Source organism: Notechis scutatus, chromosome 4 (genome assembly GCF_049901735.1).
Source record: "Notechis scutatus isolate UNSWTSFEM ecotype Mainland chromosome 4, rNotScu1.2, whole genome shotgun sequence".
Taxonomy (NCBI): domain Eukaryota; kingdom Metazoa; phylum Chordata; class Lepidosauria; order Squamata; family Elapidae; genus Notechis; species Notechis scutatus.
The window spans coordinates 145,819,692-145,840,220 of NC_142012.1; the positions used below are offsets into that span (position 1 = coordinate 145,819,692).

At 35.3% G+C, this 20,529-nt stretch overlaps 1 protein-coding gene across 4 annotated transcripts in view; it reads left to right on the top strand.

Annotated features, from left to right (window-relative positions):
• The window catches only part of RSRC1 (arginine and serine rich coiled-coil 1), a 150,274-nt gene that overhangs the window by 60,634 nt on the left and 69,111 nt on the right, over positions 1-20,529 (top strand). For all 4 annotated transcript variants that reach the window (XM_026665625.2, XM_026665634.2, XM_087965234.1 and 1 more), the window contains exon 5: positions 2,393-2,429. In XM_026665625.2, the coding sequence (XP_026521410.1) occupies positions 2,393-2,429 (37 nt within the window). The remainder of the gene's footprint in view (positions 1-2,392; positions 2,430-20,529) is intronic.

Below are 20,529 nucleotides of genomic sequence, written 5' to 3' on the forward strand. Positions count from 1 at the left end.
TCCTGAAGAGAATGCTGTTTAGCAGGATGGTTAGAGATAGATATAAAACATTGGAGCAAGTTACGGCTGTGTGAAAAAGTCCTGCATGGTTTACGGTTTATGGTTTATGACATTTTTTTGGATAGGCCATTTATTTATTTTTTTGATATTTTATGATAACTGCTATGCAAATATTGTTATATTTAAATAAACACTCATGGTTTTTAAGTGAAAAGCATAAGCTTTTTGCAATTTGGTGCTGTTTGGATGGGGATTTTCTTGCATACTTACAATGCATGCTTACAATGACTATGAAAACAGATTAACTGATGCATACCCAGTGGCATATGTGTTGTAATTACTAAGGCCAATGCTAGTGTTTTGTTAACATTTTTATTGTTTGTGGCCCTGAAAAGGTCCGTTTAGGTAACCAAACATGGTTACTAATATGAAATTGGCCAGCCCTTATTGCTTATCATCAGGCGGCATCGCTTCAGCACAGACTGTATAAGTCTTTGCACGTGATCTTTGGTGACAATGTGGTGCCAGGCTGCAATAATGGATTCAATCAGCTCCTGCTTGGTCTTTAGATGCTTCTTGCTTATTTCGTAACCAATCTTGGCCCACAAATTCTCAATTGGGTCCAAATCCGGGCTCTGCGGTGGCCAATCCAGGAGTCAAACACCACTGCTGGATGGACTTGGCTTGATGACAAGGAAGTGTCATCCTGGAAGTAAGTCTTTCCCTACAGGTTGCTGAGCTGAAGGAAGCATGGTCTTTTTCAGGACTTAACATACTGCTTGGAATTTATGATTCCCTGGACGATTTATATCCGACCAATACTAGAAGCAGCGATACAGCCCCAGATCATCACGTGCAATGAATGCTTCACAGATAGATTCAGGCAGTATGGCCTAAATTCTTCAGCTGGAAATCTTCTGACATACTTATTGCACTGATTCCCAGTCAAGTAGAAATTGCTCTCATCACTGAAGATGACCTTGGCCCACTGTTCGTTGGTCCACTTGGCATACTTTTTGGCCCATGCACGTCGATGAGAGTGGTGAGCGTCTGTGAGCAAAGGTTTACTTCAAGCCCTGCAGCCTTTGAGCCCTCTGGCAAGCAGTCTGCGATGCACTGTGCTTTTGCACATTTTTACATCACATGTTTTACCCCAAATTCTTGTAATCTGAGGTGAGGTGAGCTTTCTGTCAGCCATCAAAATGTGTTGCAGACCCTGATCTTGCCGTTTTGTTGACTTTCTTGGTCTTCCAGAGCGGAGTCTGTCATCAACTGAACCAGTTATTTGGTATTTTTCAACCACTCTGCTCACTGTGGTGTAATGGCATTTCACTCTCTTGGCTATTTCTGTACAGGAGTAACCCTCTTCATGAAGCACAATGATGTGATGCTGCTGCTTAGTACTGGTGAAAGCAAAAGCCTTCATCCTTGCCCACAGCCAGAGCTAAATTAAATTTCTCAATGCTTTTCATGCCTATTTATAGTCAGTATGACAACATTGATTGGCTCATAGATTTAGCCTCTGTGCATTTTGATTGGTCAGTCAGCACTCACTGCTGATTGGCTACTTTTGATCCTAACATTCTTGAAAATTCAAGTTGTGTTTGTTTTAGCACGTAAACTCACTTAAAACCTTAAAAAGACTTTGGTTATATTCATAAAAATTATGCATCTCAATCCGACTACAGAAATTTGCATCAAAGTACTAATTTTGTGTGGTTTCTATGAGTGAAAAATAGATTAAACGTGTAAATACAGCTTAAAACTGAAAGTGTGCAGGACTTTTTCACACAGCTATAGCTATAACAAGTTATCAATGATTTATGTTGGATCTACTGATTAAAAAACTAAGTCGCCTTCTTTCTTAATAGAATTGATCAAAGAATATTGAACGAATTGACCCAACTCAATTTTTTATTTTTGTTGGTTATGTACTATATATTGATTCTCCTAAACACACATCACTCTGAAATTAGACGAATCAGCTGAATTTTTAAATCATGTGCTATCAGTCAACTTTATTTAGATGTTAAGATCATACAGTTTTACAGAGAAACAATTTTCTTATTCATGGGAGAATAATTGAAAACATTTCTTTTTATAAATGGTACATAAATTCTGGTTCTAATAAAGGGATTTAAAATTTACCAACTATCAGCAATCATATGCATTCACTTATTCTGTTATATATTTGTATTATGTTTTAGATTTTATGGTAAAGACATTTTGGAATTATACTAGAGGATGCATTTAAGTTTTATTCAATAATATAGCTTCAGACATTAAAACAAACTAAACAAAAGGACAGATCATTATAGCTTTTGAAGTTCAACATAAATAATTGTATACCAATGATTAATAATTGTTTAGAATTTTTGTTCTTCTATTTCAGAGATGCCGGAAACATCAAAACTGGATTAGAACATCTGGTAAGTTCTAATTTCCTCTTGAATATTTGCATCATCTTTGATATCTGCATTCTAAATGAACAGTTCTGAATGAGCTTTGAATCGCTTGAATTGAGAAAGTCAACTATTTCCCAGAGGGTCAGCTTACTGTTATTATGTGTGAAGCGCTTACATTTTCATTTATCGTATGTTTCAAGAGATTTAAATTTTTTAAATTTTTTTGATGTGGAGATGAAATAAAATTGGCTATAATCCTTGGATTGATGATTGCCTTAATTATAAACTTAAAGTTGTTCTTCATTGGGATTTTTTTTTTGGCATATCTAGATGTGAAAATAACAAACTTCTATTTTGAAATATACATTCTTATATTGCTTATACATTTCATTAATTTGATAGTTTTTAAATGCAATATGAGTTTTTTTCAATATAGCATGAATTACTGATTTAAATGATATGTTGTTGTTAAATAAAAGTACAGTTTTTAATGAAAATATCAAGTGCTTAACTGTAAACACAGTGCTGTCAGGTTAATAGATTTGTTCAATTTTAGAAATGATTCCAATCCAAATAACTTCACACAGAGTTCCATTTATGACACAAGCTAGGGAAGGCAGGTGGGTCATTGTTGATATTCAGGACACACAATAGGGAAACAAGATCTGACTGTAATCTGAAGAACAGTATTTTTCTTTCCAGAATACTTGTGAAATAACTGGTTCATGTTAAGAATGTATTGTATCCAACTTCTAGGTGTTTCTCAGGAAGAGAAAGAAAAGGAAAGTGTATTAGATATGTTTGCTGTCTTGAGTTGACCAAAATAAAAAACAGCAACAGCAATAACAATTTGTGCCTTCAGTGCATGTACAGTCATACTTTAGTCACACTTTCTTAACTTGAATATACATATGCAAAGCTCCTTGTAAATATTAGGACTTTCTTAGACTTTCCAGTATCCCAGTATAACTGACAACTCATTTTTTAAATGGGACTCCCTGAAGCTCCTATTAGACTAGTATAATTCTGAGCTTCCTCCAAGACAGTTTGAGTCTGTCAGTCAGCTCCATTCTCCAGAGAAGCTGGCTAAATCAGTTTTAAGATTTCCTGATAATATCTCTGTTAGATTAGCTCCTAATACTTTGGCCAATACATTGAATCTAGTAATTGATTTGCGCACATAACTAATTGATCAGAAGATATAGAAATTTTGATGTACTTTCTCTTGATGGAAACTTCTCAGACTTCTTCAGTCTATAGAAATAGTCAACAATATGGCAGTTGATCAGTAATGTATTTAGGGTTGCATGATTATTCATTTTTTTGCAGGTGGTTATGGATACAGTTAGTCCTTGAGTTAAAATAGCAATAGGGACTGGAATTTCTATCACCAAGCGATGTTTTCATAGTGATGGCAATCCTTGCAGTTCCAGTTGCCATTAATAGCTGAATATCATGGTTGTTAGGTGAGGCAACTTCCTGTTGGCTTCCCACAAGTCAGTGGAGAAGCTGGCAGGAAGTTGAAAGTCCCAGGCTGGCAAGCATGTAAATAGCTGCTGTCAAATAGGCAGGAGAGAAGTGTGGTAAGGGTTTCTGAGGAGTTGCACAATAGGAACCATATGAGGAGAGTATGTGATGGTGCATGAGAAAAGTGGCATGGGTCAGAGAGTTTTTGAAAGTGCAATATGGGTCGGGGAGGATGCATGGGGGTGCATGAATGACTGGCAAAGTGGAAACACAATGAGATGGAGGAAAATATGTAGATGGTAGTGACTTACTCAGCAACTTACAATCTTCCTTACTAGATTTCCCATTGATTTTCTGGAGAAGCGGGCAGGAAGGTTGCAAATAGCGATCATGTGACACTGGGCACTGCAGTCAATCATAAGTGCAAACCAGTTGCCAAGCATCCAGATCGTGATTACCTGCCCATGGTGATGCTGGGACGAATAGAACTCTGAGAACTGATTGTAATCTTCATTTGTTCAGTGCCATGATAATCTCAAATTGTCATACACTACCTGTACTGTTCTGTTTCTTCCCACCAATTTATTTTATTGGAACAATTCTTCTAATAATATCTTGCACTTATTTGGCGCTGTTGCAGCTACAGTTCATAAATTTAATTCATTTCTTTATTGGATGGTTTCACTGCTTGTCACAATAACAACAGTAGATCTGCTGTCTCAGTCTATTGCATCTGGAGATAGACACGTTCCTACTGATCACCTGAGGAGTTTGATAAAGATTATTCTAATAGTTCAGGAGGTACTTTATCCATCCAGAAGCTGTTAACATTATGTTCATATTCTAAGTGGAAATTTTTTAAATAACTTCTTCCAAATTTTGAACCTGAGTGTCTATTCTCTACTCTGGGGTCCTCTTATTCCTGCTGATTTGGGGTGTGTGTGAAGTACTCTGATTGTCTTCCTTAAAGGTTTATTTGACAGCTATTTCTTCCTTTCATGTTTCTATTCAGGAACTTCTTTTTTCACATCTAGCTTTAAAATATACTATAGTGGGCAAATTCATTCATTCAGTTTGTTTCAATCAGGCTCAGTTAACCTTTAGTATAGCTTCTCTGTGGTATTAATTTAATTCTTCTCGAGGCTGCTTCAGCCTATTGGCTATTGTGCCTACTCTCTATGAAGCTTGCATTTCTGGTTGCAATCATGACAGTTACTTGAAAAGATTAATTTTTATCTCACAAATAATTTATTTTAAAATAAATCATCTTAGATTTTCTGAGAATACAATAATAGAATTAATTAGTTAGATTTTAATTCAACCACAGTTAAATTGGGTGTGTTATGAGCCAAGACTTTATCAGTCTGTATTTGGAAATCTCACAATATTTTAACTCCTTATTTTTGACTACTTCTTCAACTCTATATTCCCACTGATTTTTCATTATTGGCACATGATAATTTTTTAACAGGCATTCCAGTGAATCATTTTGGTGATTGTGTTATGTTGTTCATAATCAGTTTTTGTAATCATCTCCTGTTAATTTATAATGTGAAATAAAGTATTCATGGCAGCAGAATTCAAAGGTCCATCCAAAGCAAAGAAATCAAAATCTTGCCAGAAATAATTCAGACTGTAGAGGCAAGCAGTGGTGTGTTTCAAATATTTTTACCACTGGTTCAGTGGGTGTGGCTTGATGGGTGCGCTTTACATGCACACACATACTTTGCGCGCCAAACATGCACTTTGTGCAAATGCAGAGGTGTTTTGAGTGACCTCCTGCAATCCTGCACACCCCCTGACACTTCAGCAGCTGTCACGCGGCAATTGCTGTGCCACGCAAAGCAGTTGCGCTTCAAAAGCAGGACATAAGGGGCTTCCGGTTTGAAGTCTCTTCGGTGACAGACAGAAATTCGCGATCGTGCGCTGTTTCAGTCTGGGCTCGCCGCTAGAGCGCCCCGAGCCGGCTGGTTTCGGGGCTAAGCCACCCCGTAGAGGTGGTGAAGAGGGGGGAGACTGCCAGCAGGGTTGAGGAGAGCCGCATCTCTCCTCCTCAGCTGGCCATTACTCCCTTTCCTGAAGGCGGTTGCAGCGGTGGTCAGAAATGGCCACCACAAAGAAGAACTCGACCGGAAAAGAATGTGCAGGAGGAAGATAAGAAGAGAAAGTTTTGGCTGACCGGGTTAAATTGTAAAAGCAACAACTAAGGTACCCTGGAATTTAAACTTACAAAAAAATAACATCGCTCCCAAAGAAGAGTCGGAAGCAGCAAAGGAAAGTGAAAAGGGAAAGGTTTGGGTTTTTTTTTCCTTCTCTTCCCTTCCCTATACTGACAACTAAGAGACTTAAATAAGAAATCGGAAAAATCCACTTTGACATCAATGGGCAATTAAGCTGAAAATAAAACAAAATGTCAAAGGGATAATAAAGATTTCTGGACACTAATTTTTTTTTTCATAAGCAGGAGGGAGAGAAAAAGAATAAGGGCAGGATCTGAAAGAGGGAGGAGACTGCCTGGAATTAAAAAGAATCTAAATTACACTAACTATTTGATCCCTCATTTTAATCATACATTGTTTCCAATTTTCTAAAGTTAATTCTATTACTAATATAACAATACAATCTTATGTACCTTTACAGAATCCCTTTTTCAGTTAAATTTTCACCCATTATCTCTAAATAGGTCCTGTTTCTCTATAACTTGTTCCTGTCCTTTGTAACTTCTTTTCCTTTCCTTCTTCCCTCTCTTCTTTTCTCCCCACTTTTTACCCCGTGTGTATTTTAAGAATGTACCAAGCAGAATCCGAATGGAAGTTATGTATTATATTGAATGTTAAAACTTTAGGGTATATATTGAAGCCTAAATAAGAGTTAAATGGATAAACTTAAAAGATATAAAGGCGTCATACTCCAATCAGTTATTACAGGAGAAATTTTGTTTAATGAGAAAAGATAATAGATAATTGAAACAGGACAGACAAAAAATATAAATATAATGACTTGAATTGAGATGAGATAATTAAAATAAAATTGAGAAAATTGAAAGAGGGGAGAAGTTATGCTGAAAATGTATAACAGTAATAAGATATGGAATAGAATATAAAAATGAGCATGAAGTCGAATTTGTGTCTGTATGAAGAAATGTAACCCGGGATTACACTACTTTCAAAAAAGCAGGACATAAGGGTTAGTATGGGAGGGCAGGTGTGCCCAACACAGAGTGTCGGACAGAACCAGTTCATTCTCCACTGCTGATCGCCGCTACCGGCTTGGCAGAATCAGTTTGAACCGGTAGAATACCACCATTGGAGGAAAGGCATAAATAGTAAGTAGCAGCCTAGCTATTGAATTTTTTTCATTCTCAAACCAGGCACCTTCTTGTCTGCCTTTTCATCAGAAAGAACAAAGTTCCCTAACTAAAAAAGTAGAAGAAATGAAACAAAAAATCTTTGAGCATATAATACAGCACAAAAGCAACAGAATAAAGTTGCCAGCATTGAAGCTTGTTCCAAAGAAACAGCTAGCACAAGTATTAAAAGATGTCAATACTATAATATCAAATATAAGCAGCAGCTCACTGCAAGAAACAAACCAATTATAGATAGTCCTCAATTTGCAAGCACAATTAAGCCCATAATTTCTGTTGCTCTGTTAAGTGAGTCTTTGCCCCATTTTATGACCTTTTTGCCACTGTTGTTAAGTAAATCACTGCAGTTGTTAAGTTAGTAACGTTGTTAAAGTGAATCTAGTTTCTTTGTTGACTTTGCTTTTCAGAAGGTTGCAAAAGATGATCATATGACCCTGAGACACTGCAACCATCATAAATTCATGCCAGCTGCCAAGCAACTGAATTTTGATCATGTGACCATGGAGATGTGGCAATGATCATAAGTGTGAGAAATGGCCATAAGTCACTTTTTTCAATGCCATTGTAACTTCAAACAGTAAATAAACAAATGTGCAAGTAAATGTACAACACACTGTAATTATAACAGAATGCCTGGAATGCAAAATTAAGAAAGAAACAAAAATGGTAAACAGTGCATCATCAAAACAGAACATCAGGCTGTAAATTAAGATCAGCAAGTTAAGATCAAGCAAGCTAGAAGAGATGAAAGGAAAAAAAAACTGAGGTATAGAAGACCAAATTTTTTTTTCAAGAAATATTACCTAGAAACAAGTAAGATTAAGGAAGCATTGGAAATAATAAAGCAGCAAATAACAGCTACAGCCAAGAAGATCAGTGGATATGATGATTGAATTGCACACTATAACAGAATCCATTTTCAGTCAAATCAGAAATGTTTCTCCAATCTATCATTGGAGAGTTTACTGTTTACCAGTCTACACCTGACAAAGAAGAAACAGTGTCATTCTGGGCAGAGCTATGGGACAACGCAGAGAAATTTAACAAAAATGCAACTCGGATAAAAGATGTAAATAAGAATAAAAAAGAAGCTGAAATGAAACATCTTGTTATAGCATCAGAAAAGGTGGAGAAAAGGGCAAGGAGATCAGAAATGATCAGTTACAAATGAAGTCTTCTATGAGTCCTGAGATTGCTGATCCCATGCATGTTCCTCTGATTTATTGGTGTATTTATCCATCAAATTGAAAGTAGGTAGTCAGAGAGAGGCTGATGGGGGTCCATGATTCTGGATATTTCAGACTTACTGTATTTGTTTAAGTTGGGCATATTGTGTAGTAGTGCTGCCATGAATTCTTTTATTAGTTCCTGGTTTATGGATGTAAAGAGTGCTGTGACATTGAATGAAATCAAAATCTATTCTTCTATTTTTAGGTCTTTGATTTTCTGGATGCACTATAGTGAGGCATTGATAGAATATTCAGTATAGCCTTTTTGATTAAATTCTTTGGTTATGTTATATGTTGTTTTTTTTCTGGTTTGTGGTATGATTGTCTGGTTGGGTATTATCTTTTACTTTATGATCAGCAGGAATGTTAATGTTTGAACCTGTATGTCAATGATGGAATGTCAATGTTGAAAATGCACAATCTCATGTTTATTAAACCTTTGTTAAAGATTGGAAAATTCCATCTCTTTAAGTCTTACATGAATGACCCACTTGTCCTTGTGGTCAAGGAAAGAATTCTGACCATTTTAAGTGTTGGGTTGCAGACTGTCATTAATAGCTTGTTAGCCCATCAGTGGTTTGTGGATAGTTACTGCCTTTCAGCAATGAAGAAATTCTCCTTGTAATATGTCAATCAATAAACACCAATAGGGATTGCTAAAAGCTCTTCCTGAGTAGTATGTTCCGTGTATTTTTCCCAGTAAAGATACTTATAATCATTGCTATTTGAAGAGTTAGGATTGCTCAGTTTATGTCCTCATGCCAGTCTTGCACTGCGCTTCATATGTGACTTGCAGATATGCTTAAGTAAAAAATGGCATGTGCTATACAATTAGGACTTAGTTTTATAGATTTTATTATTTATAAAGGAAATGATATATTTGTACCTTATTCTACTCTCTTTTTTTTCAATTTCAAGATTATCTTTTTTTACTTCAATGTATTTTTTTGTACTGATAAAAATAGTTGTGTCATAGAGTTATGCTTCCTGAACTGTATGGAAACCAAAGGTAGCTTCTGATAATTCCCTATGAGTCTGCTTTCAAACAAGAAATAATATTTCTTTAAGCATGTTTGACAGGAGAAGGAACATTACAGTACATCTTAAAGATAACAAGCTTATTATTGTATAACAACAGCAAAAAGCCCAGTGGCTGGATTCTTCCTCTGATTTTCAGATTTAGACTGGATGATGTCATTGGGGAATACAGCTAAAAGTTAGCCATGTTCCTAATAACCTAGTTTCTGCATATGCAGTAATTGCTTGGCCCGATATTCATTATATTTTCTCTTTCCTTTTGTGAGAAAAGTCTGTGGCTGAGGCAGAACTGTAGTTGCACTTGTTCCATTTGTGCCTTATGCTTCAGGTGAGAACATGTCATTTACACAAGTTTCATCTGGACGTTTTGTCTGGCAGGCCAAATTATGCCTTGAAATTCCTGCTTTTGGCATACTTTGTATGTAGTATACTCAGATATATTATATGTTACATTGAGTGAAGAAACTATTTGGCAACATATAACAAACTGGAATCAGTGTAGTTTTGAACCCCAAATAGCATAAAAGTAACTCATGGTAGACAATATAATTTATTTGATATAGGTTGAATACACAAATAATCCTTGACATACGATCACAATTGAGTCCAAAATTTCTGTTGCTAAGTGAGACATTTGTTACATGAGTTTTGCCCCACTTTACTATCTTCCCTGCCATAGTTGTTAAGTGAATCATTGCAGTTGTTAAATTGGTAACACGGATGTTAAATGAATCTGGCTTCCTATTGACTTTGTTTGTCAAAAGGTGATCACATGACTCTGGGACACTGCAACCATCATAAATATGAGTCAGTTACCAAGCATATGAATTTTGATCACATGACCATGGGCTCGTAAGTGTGAAAAACTGTCAGAAGTTACTTTTTTTCAGTGCTGTTGTAACTTTGAATGGTCATAAATGAACTGTTGTAAATTGAGAACTACCTGTACAAAGAGAGGATATACAGTATTGTCTCATTTCTTTCTGCCCTGGAGCCAGTCTGCTTTGCCATGTTCCATTCAGACTATAACTTATTATCCTGTATTTAGGTTTGCGTGAAGAAAATGAGATGTTCTTGGATTTCCATTTTCTTAAGGACATTCCACTTAACATGATCACTTCAGTTGAAGACTTTTCAATACATGTTAGCCCTATAAGGTGAACCAGACTAAGAAACAGACACTGTGTGGGTGTAAAGCTATTTTTTTTAAAGAACAGATATTATAATAGAATCTGGCAAGTTTGAATATGCTTCCTCTTCTTCCTCTTTAATCTTCAGGTGAGGGGATGGGGAAGGAATTTTCATAAATCTCTTTTTGGGTATGGGCTCAAATCATGTTTATCTGATTATTGCCTTAGTGATAAATCTTCCATCTGTCTCTCAAGGCCATCCTCTATACCCTCTATATCACTCACTGAACCACATGCAGGGTTCTTTTGACTCTCAATTATCCAGCAAGCATTAGCAATAATATCTCTTATTCCTTGACCTTTCTGACAACCAGCTGGAACATCTGGTATTTGTTTTTCCATGTAGGATTCTAATTTACATTGGATGATCTCAAATATTCTTTTGCTAGCTTGTGAACTTAGGGATATTGTATCTCTGCTTTTAAATTTCCTTTGAAATTTAAAATTCATTTTATCTTTCTCTATGCTGAACTTTCCCATGTTTTTACTTCTTATGTTCCACTATAATTTTGTCTTTGAAACTTCAGGTTTTCTATTCCTCCATGACAACATCAGCACCTTTTCTGAAGGCTTTAATGCTACTGAATCATAAACACTAATGTTTATAAGTGATAATGAATTAAAAAATTTGTTAACTTATCATTACTGAAAATTAACTGATGTGCATGAAATAATGCAATTTATAGCTTACATTTGAAATTCTGTGTGGAAAGATATTTTTGTAGTTTTTGTTTATCCTAAATATAAGATATATTTTATGAACAAATATCTAAATAAATAGCATTCAAATTCCCATATAAATTAGGTGGATAGGTAGATAGGCAGGCAAGTAAATATATAAATAAATGAAAATAATTGACACTTGATATAATGGAAAAATAAATGGAAAAATGCCCCCCCAAAAATCACAAAAAGAATTAATAAAACTAAACTTTACAGCAGTGAAAACAGATTATTATACACATTTTAAGCAAAATTGGCTTCCAAAGTGATTTAAAGCAATCTAAGTGTATCTAGGCAACAATATTCTAGAGGTTTGTGAGTGTATATATTACTCTGATGCTATCAATTGATGATTATGGATCAATTTCTGATATACAGAAGAGAGACAGGCCAAATGCTTAGCTATGTTGTTGATACCAGAACAGACAATTAGAGTTTCTATTGAATTTTCAGCACCTATTATTCAAAGATATTAATTAAGATTCAGAAAATAGGAAAATATTTTTAATATAAATATACATTTCCAACAAGTTTTTGTTCTTTTTGTTGTTGTTCAGGGACTAATATGTTATCAGAAAAAATGACATATTGGGTAAATTGCACATTTCTGTTAGTGACTGGTACAAAACCCCCCTGCATTTTATGTTGCAGTGTGTTTGTTATCTCTGTAAGGTGCAAAAATGTAGTTCTCTAACTAAAGTAATTGTTAGCAGTGGTGTACAACTGCCATCAGTAGTGTTCATGTGTAAAACATGTACATTATAATATAGGGGGAATTAAACATTTTCCTATATTTAATTTAAAATAGATACTGTTCTTCATTATTCATTTTCTAAATAAGTTGACATATTTTCTTAAGACTTCCTAGACTTAAGCCTAGCCAAAAATTTAGCAGACCAAATTCTGTCAATAAAAATTATTAAATGCTGACTATTAGATGTGATGACAGTTGTAACCGCAGCAGTAGTATAGAATATTGAAAAAAAAGTGTTCCATGCTGTTAACATTTGATCTTATTTTGTAGCCCAAAGTTTCTTATTACCAATTCAAGCAGGCAACCTTTGTCTTTAGAGGAGATAAATGGGACATATTTTGATTTTATGCATAGAGCCATAAAAAACATTTTTTACAGTACATACTTTCTATTTTCTTTTTCAGGATAAATTTGTTCCATAATGTATTCTATTGACCATATGAATATGCTCTTTCTTTTACTACTTGCACACATTTCAGATTTCAGATTCAGCTAGGATGATGAAACCTTATACAGATAGCCTCCAATATACGGCAACAATTGGGACCCAAATTTAAGCATGGCGGTTTATTTATTTACAAAATTTATATAGCTGCCTACTCACTCACTGTAACTCTAGGCAGCTTACAAACAATAAAAACACAGTATAGAAAAAAATGAAAACAATAACCGGCCCACCCACCCAACCCTGAAACAACACACAGACAAATAAGCCATTTGATGGTCTCTATCTCATTCTTTATTCCTCAGGCTCATTGACAAAACCAAGTCTTCAGGGCCTTGAGTGTCAAAGTGAGGTACAGTCTAATTTCTAATATTTCAAAGAGAGGAAGCCACCACAGAGAAGACCTTTCTTCTAGGCCGTGCCAGATGTAACCTCCTTAGGGGACAGGACACACAACATTCCTTGCCTCCCTGCTCTAGTGGGTAGGGTGGATGTGACTGGCAAGAGACAGTCCCTCAGATAACCTGGTCACAAGCCATGAAGGGCTTTAAAGGTGACGAATGGCACTTGAATTGCACCTGTAAGCAAATCAGCAACCAACACAGTTCCTGCAGGAAAGATAACACATGTGCACACCAAGGGTTGCTAAGTCATGCCTGATTTTACAACCTTATTTGCTATGGTTGTTAATCACATTGCTGCAGTTGTTAAATGAATCTTGCTGTTGTTAAGCAAATCTGGCTACCACTATTAACTTTGCTTGTTGGACACTTGCTGGGAAACTTGCAATCATATGACCCCGAATGTTGCAATTGCCTTAAATACATACCAATTGCCAATATGAACTTTTACTATGTTAAAATCACAGCTAAATGTTGATCAAATCTGTATGGATGCTGTGACAATTGTGTGATGCCTGGTTATAAGTCACTTTTTTCATTGCTTTTGTAGCTTTGAACAGTTGCTAAACAAATGACTAAGTCAAGGAAAATATAACTTTCTGATGGTTTGTTTTTGTGATGCAAGTGATTAAGAGTTTTAATGGATAGTGAGTCGCTATACTTGCTGTCAGTTCCCTTGTTTTCTTTGAAGAATTTGAAAATGGTCACGTTTATTTATGCGATTTAAGGTTCATTTGCAAGTGCAAAGGCCCAATTAAGGTCATACTGCAAATATCATTTGATGACCATCCATAACCTACTTCAGAAGAATTGTCAGTAAACTTGAATTGGCAGTTAATATGAGCTTCATCTACCATAATTGATATTATAATTGATATTATAGCTAGCAACAATTAATAATTAAAAAAAACAGCAAAATAAATTGATCCCTAAATGAATAAAGAATTCTCAGCCAAGATAAAATAACCATCAATACAAATATAATACAGATATTTCAATAGAACTAATTCTCAAGATCAAATATACACTCAAGACTTGCAAACCCAGAAACGTAGTCATGCATTCGGGATCTCCAAAAAGCCATCAGGTTTAAAGACAGGTTGATCTCAGGGTGTGAAGGTGCAGTGTGGACTTCCTTTTCATTGTTTTCAGAATTAAAGGTCACCCATATTATTAAACTACCTCATTGATAACATAGTTTTGACACATCATTTTCATCATCAGTGTCCATGTTTGCATTTTCTGACTAACATTTTCAGTGAAAGCTTCATCAAATAGTACCTTATTCATTATATATAGAGAAAAATTATTTCTGTCTAATTGCTAACTTATTACAGACCAATGTCTTTATGTTGGGTCATTTGTAAAATCATGGAATCAATTATTAACTAATCCATTATCCTCCACTTAGAGACAAACAACCTACTCTCTAACAAACAATTTGGTTTCAGAAAAAAACTATCCTGTAATCTGCAACTCCTACACTGCAAAAACATATGGACTACACAACTTGATTAGGGCAAAGCAATGGACGCTATTTACATAGACTTCTGTAAAGCCTTTGATTCAGTGGTACACGACAAACTACTAAAACTAAAATCTTATGGTATCTCTGGACACCTGCATAACTGGATAGATGCATTCCTGTCAAACAGATAACAAATGGTCAAAATTGGGAGCGTCCTATCAAATTCTGTACCTGTCAACAGTGGTGTCCCCCAAGGCAGTGTTCTAGGACCAACTCTTTTCATACTCTACATAAATGACCTCTGTGATCATACCAGGAGCAACTTGGTTCTCTTCGCTGATGATGTAAAGCTATTCAACACCACAGACAATACTGCTATCCTTCAAAAAGACCTCGACTATGTGTCAGAATGGTCAAACAAATGGCAACTTCAAATCTCAACAAACAAATGCTCTGTCTTATATATTGGCAAAAAAAATCAGAAAATAAAACACAAGCTAAATAGTCAAGATCTTGTTGATGACCTCAATTATGTCAAGGAACTTGGAGTACTCATCTCTAATGATCTAAGTGCTAGAGCCATGATGGTGAACCTATGGCACGCATGCCACTGGTGGCACACAGAGCCATTTGTGCTGGCACGCAGGCCGCAGGCAAATTTACCTCACTGTACATGCACACACCTCCCAGCTGATTTTCAACCTGTTTGAGGCCTTTTTCGGTCTCCCAGAGACTTGAGGAAAGCCTTTGTAGACTGAAAAATAGGCCCATTTTGTCACTTCCTATATTTTCAGAAATACTGGAAGTGATGAAACGGGCCCATTTTTTGGCCTGCAAAGACTGCAGAAGCTTTCCTCAAGCCTTTGGGAGGCCGAAAAAGGCCTCAAATGGGCCGAAAATCAGCTGGAAGGCGCAGTGCAGGTAAGGGGGCAGCGGGGGGGATTGCACATGCATGTGCAGGGAACATGGGGGGTGCATTGCCTTCTGGGTGCTGGCATGTGAGCGTGCACGCACAATTTCTGGCACAGGAGCCCATAAAGGTTAGCCACCACTGTGCCCACTTTAATTACATAGTCAAAAAGGCGTTAAGAGTTGTTAACCTAATCCTGTGTAGCTTTTTCTCTAGTAATATCACACTATAACTAGAGCATACAAAACATTTGCTAGACCAATACTTGAATACAGCTCATCAGTCTGGAACCCACATTACATATCTGATATTAATACAGTTGAGGAAGTCCAGAAATATTTCACAAGAAGAGTTCTCCACTCCTCTACTCATAGCAGAATACCTTATGCCACCAGACTTGAAAGTTTAGACTTAGACAACCTAGAACTACGCCGCCTTCGGTCTGATCTAAGTATAGTTCATAAAATTGTCTACTGCAATGTTCTACCTGTCAATGAATACTTCAGCTTCAACCACATCAATACAAGAGCACAGAATAGATACAAATTCAAGGTAAACCAAACTTGATTACAGGAAATATGACTTCAGCAACAGAATGGTCATTGGCTGGAATACTCTTCCTGACTCTGGTTTCTTCCCCAAACCACAAAAACTTTAACCTTAGACTGTCTACTATTGACCTCACCCCTTTCCTAAGAGGTCTGTAGGGGCGCACAAACGTGCCTACCGTCCCTGTCCTATTGTTTCTTTTTTTTATTCGTATCCATTTCATCTATTCATAACCATGTTTATACTTATACCTGTTATCTAATACTTGCTTGACTAATAAATAATAATAATAATAATAATAATAATAATAATAATAATAATAATAATAATAATAATAATATTTTACTGCACCATTTATTTCATTCTATCAAAATCACCAGTGCTTATGTTTTATAACATGGAAATATATTCTAACCTAATAAATTTATTTCTTATGAGACAGGTTTTCAGTCCTAATTTTAAAATACTTTATTTCTAATTTTATTTATCAGGGAGTTTTATATAATATTTTCCAATATATAATTACTAAAGATGTTATCATAATATAGCAAAATTAACTAGAAACATGTTTTAATAGAGAATGAAAATCTATTAAAATTTTGTATAAAATTACATTTCTTTTTGTATTAGATAAATTTATTTAAAACAGATGTTGAAATATGAAAAAGATTGATTTCTTTAATGTTTCTATTTTAAAATAAAACTTTGATTTTTTTAAAACAAATAATACATAGTTTCCAATCATCAGATTATCTTTTTGTTCTCACAGTATTTAGTTTAGCAGTACCAAGAATAGCATATTTTCATTTTTCAGGGCTACTTTTGTTTCATAAATTAGACTGATATTATGTTACAATTTGCACACATACATAGATGTTTATAGCACAGATTGTCAAAACGATCAGATGAAGTAAATAAAACTATAAAATACAAAGATGGTTATTTTCTTTAGCATCTACATAAAAAAACTTGTACTTGTGGATATTGTTTCCAATTGTGCCAGTGGTTTGTATGCAATTTCAGTAATTTGATCATAGCTGATGAAAAGCTGACAAGATTTCCACAGTGCCCCATTAGATGAAAGCAGCATGAAACCACAGGTTAATCTGCAAACAGATTTTCATGCTTATTACTCTAATGATTCTATCACATTTGATGTAGCAGGCTGCAAGGCGTCTCTCAGCAGCAACAGTGTGCTCCATTTTGATCTCTCTACTCATTAAATGATGTAGTAATTTGACTGACCTCTGACCAGGTGCATAGCTATTCATAATTGCATGTCATTCTGATGGGGAAATTACTTGAGAGAAACCAAAGTATTCATTCTGCTTTCCTGGTCAAAAAACTAACAAAAGAAATATTGCATTAATTTTCAAATGATGATATTACATTTAGTGCCTAGGCCCCATATATCAAAATCTGAAAACTGTTCAGTTACTATATGCGCTTAATCTTAATGGTATCTGTGGATGTCAAGGGCATGGAGGAAATTAAATCGGAAAGTGCAGATAGACCTAAGAAGACATTATCTCTTTATGATTGCAGTTTTGATAGGTATTTCAGTGAATTTCATTTTCGCAGAATGGTAGAAGATGAGTTAGCCACCAGATTTTCTCATTTTTCTTCTCCATGATTTATGTGAGTTGAGTATAAAACTTTTTATGGGAGTGCAGTTACTGAAGATGAGAGGTAAATTAATGCACTGGGTTTCCATCTCGGTTTCATGCACAATTGTCAGAGCTGTACATACGTAATGGATCCCCATCATTATTCAGGGTTGTTTACATTCAAAATATGTAATGAAATCTGTTCAGAATAATGAGGGAAATAAAAGTTTAGAAAATTGTAAAGGTCATGAAGTTTGAGAAATGATGCAATGCTCTCAAAATAACATTTAGGCAATATAAATTACAATATTATGCACCAACCCTGCCTTATAGAGACATGAAGATAAAGTGCTTTCAACTAGTGAAATGCTGTTAGCGCTCTCTGAAGTATGAGAATGTGTAAAATGTTGCTGATTTCATAGTGTGTGTGTGTGTGTGTGTGTGTAGACATTTTATGGAGGACAATAATGGATTTTACTAAGAGAATTTAATTATTTTTTCTAAGTATGTATTTTCTTCCATAAACATTCCAATAGAAGTTTGATTAAATACTAGCTGGATTGCTGGAAGATTTTTTGTTTTTATTTTTGTTTTGAAAGGCATTTTCAACCATTACAACTAAATAATAACACTTTTTTTACATTTGGAAATATGTGGTATATATTGAGGTTTTAAGTCTTAAGAACTGTCTCAAATGCAAACATTACACATGCAGACATACATGTTTTTATTCTTTAATTAACTCAAATGAAAATATTGCAATCATCAAATAAATATATCAGCAGTTCTTGAATAGCTCTGTCGTGCTTCCAAGACAGTCCATGTCATTTGAATCAACACCACTATCACATAACTATCATACAAATAATACCAGTATAAATGAATGAATATTACATAATTTATACTACTAGCTTCAGTGTAAATAATTTTGATATGCAAATGTCATTACATTCCACAATATCATGATAAACTTCATTATAAATGAAATGAACGAGTTTGGTTTATGCTCATTTGAAACAAATCTAGAATGAAAACTATGATTAAGAATCCTTAAATTCTAGATTGAAAAAATGTTGCTAGAATGATGGAGATTTTACTTAAACAGAATCTGTTGATACAACTTTCTCCTCCAACAGGTAAGAAATGCCCTTAAAATGGCTTTCAAAGGATTTTTAAAATCTGAATACTGAACAAATTGGGCCAATTTGAATCTAATACTCTAAACTTCATAAACTGTGTATGTCAACAAATAGTATTGGCTGCAGATGGTTCTTTCTTGAGTGTTTTTCCCTCTTAATTGATGTTGCTGTTTTTTTTAGCAGAGATGTTAACCTATTTTAACCAAAGCTCATTGTTTTATAAGAATGAAACTGTTAAACTATTTCATACATGAATGTAAATTGCCATGCATTTTGTTTAATGATTTTTATAGATAGTCCTCGACTTATGACCATAATGAAGTCTGCCCATTATAGTCGTAAGTCATTGCAATTGTTAAGAGAGCTATTGATGTGACAGCCTCGCTCAAAGACTGCTATCCCAACCTTTCCAGGTGTGATCACTAAATCGTTGTGTGAGTTGTTAAGTGTTTGTAGAACTGGCTCATATTCCTTTCTCTGGCCCAACTTGCAAACTCCCGACCACCACCATGTGCTAGAAAGTTAGAAAGATTTTCTAGCCAGGGCAAGGAGGGGAAGCAGCATGCTGCACTCGAGAAACAAAGCTGAGAAAGCTTCCTTTCCATGGCACAGTGGTCAATTATCCTGTCCTCCCAGGATTAGAAAGAAAGACTTTCCAATCCAAGAAGGACATAGGAATGAGTGCCCTATGCTGAAAAAAGGAAGCAGTTGCAATTTTCCCTGTTGGCTTCCCTGTTGACCTTATGAGAAAACTGACATGGAAGATTACAAATGGCGATCACATGATCATGGTGGGCTTGGCAACCTGCTGTAAGTGTGACCAGATTGCCAAAAGATTGCATTGCCAAAAGCTCAGATTCCAATCATGTGAGGGCCCTGCAATGGCCATAAATTCAAGCACCAGTTGTAAGTGCTATCATAATTGTGAATGGACGCTGAATGAATGATTGTAATCCAGGTAACTAAAATGTACATGACTTGATAAGAATGTATGTTGAAATCTATATAAAATTATTAGGTCAACTTCATGGTGATCCCTATGAGATGGTATGGAAGTGAAATTGGACTTTGGATAAGCAGAATAAGAAGATAATCGATGCATTTGAACTTTAGTTTTGTAGAAGAATGCTATGGTTTATGCTGAGAAAACAAACAGATCAAATCAAACTGAGAAAATCAATCCAGATTTATCATCTGTGGTACAAATGATCAGGCTCAAATTAGCATACTTCAGCCATATTATGAAGATTTTGCTTTCTGGAGATAGTTTTCCCAGGTGATAGGGAAAAAGGAAGAACAGAGGACACCAGCAGCAATGGAATCACTTATGGATGGGAATCACTTATTGTAGCAATGCGTGCACCATTGGAAGACCTGAAATACCAGATTAGGGATAGATCATCATAGACAATATCTGTATGGGTGCTAGAATTGATAATTACAATGATAAAATCAATCATATAGGCTTCATAGTTTATCTGCACAGAATTGGGCCACTATATGTAAAAATAAGAGCATCGTACCATATTCTGATTTAGCAAAGAATTGGGAATCACAAAATTAAAGATAGTAAATATGTTAGGGTTAGGGATATGGAGTTAAGAAAATAAAAGACCTAGAAAAGCTAAAGCAGAATATTGTAGGGCATGTACAGGATTCTACTGGATTGAAGATTATATAGATAGTCCTTTTTTAATGACCTTAATTGGAACCAGTCACTCCACTACTAGGCAAAGCAGTCACTAAGTGGAAAATTACATGATCGTGGCTATACTTTCCATATATTCAGTTTGACACTTATGGCTTTTATTTGCCTCCTAATTACTTCCCGCCATTG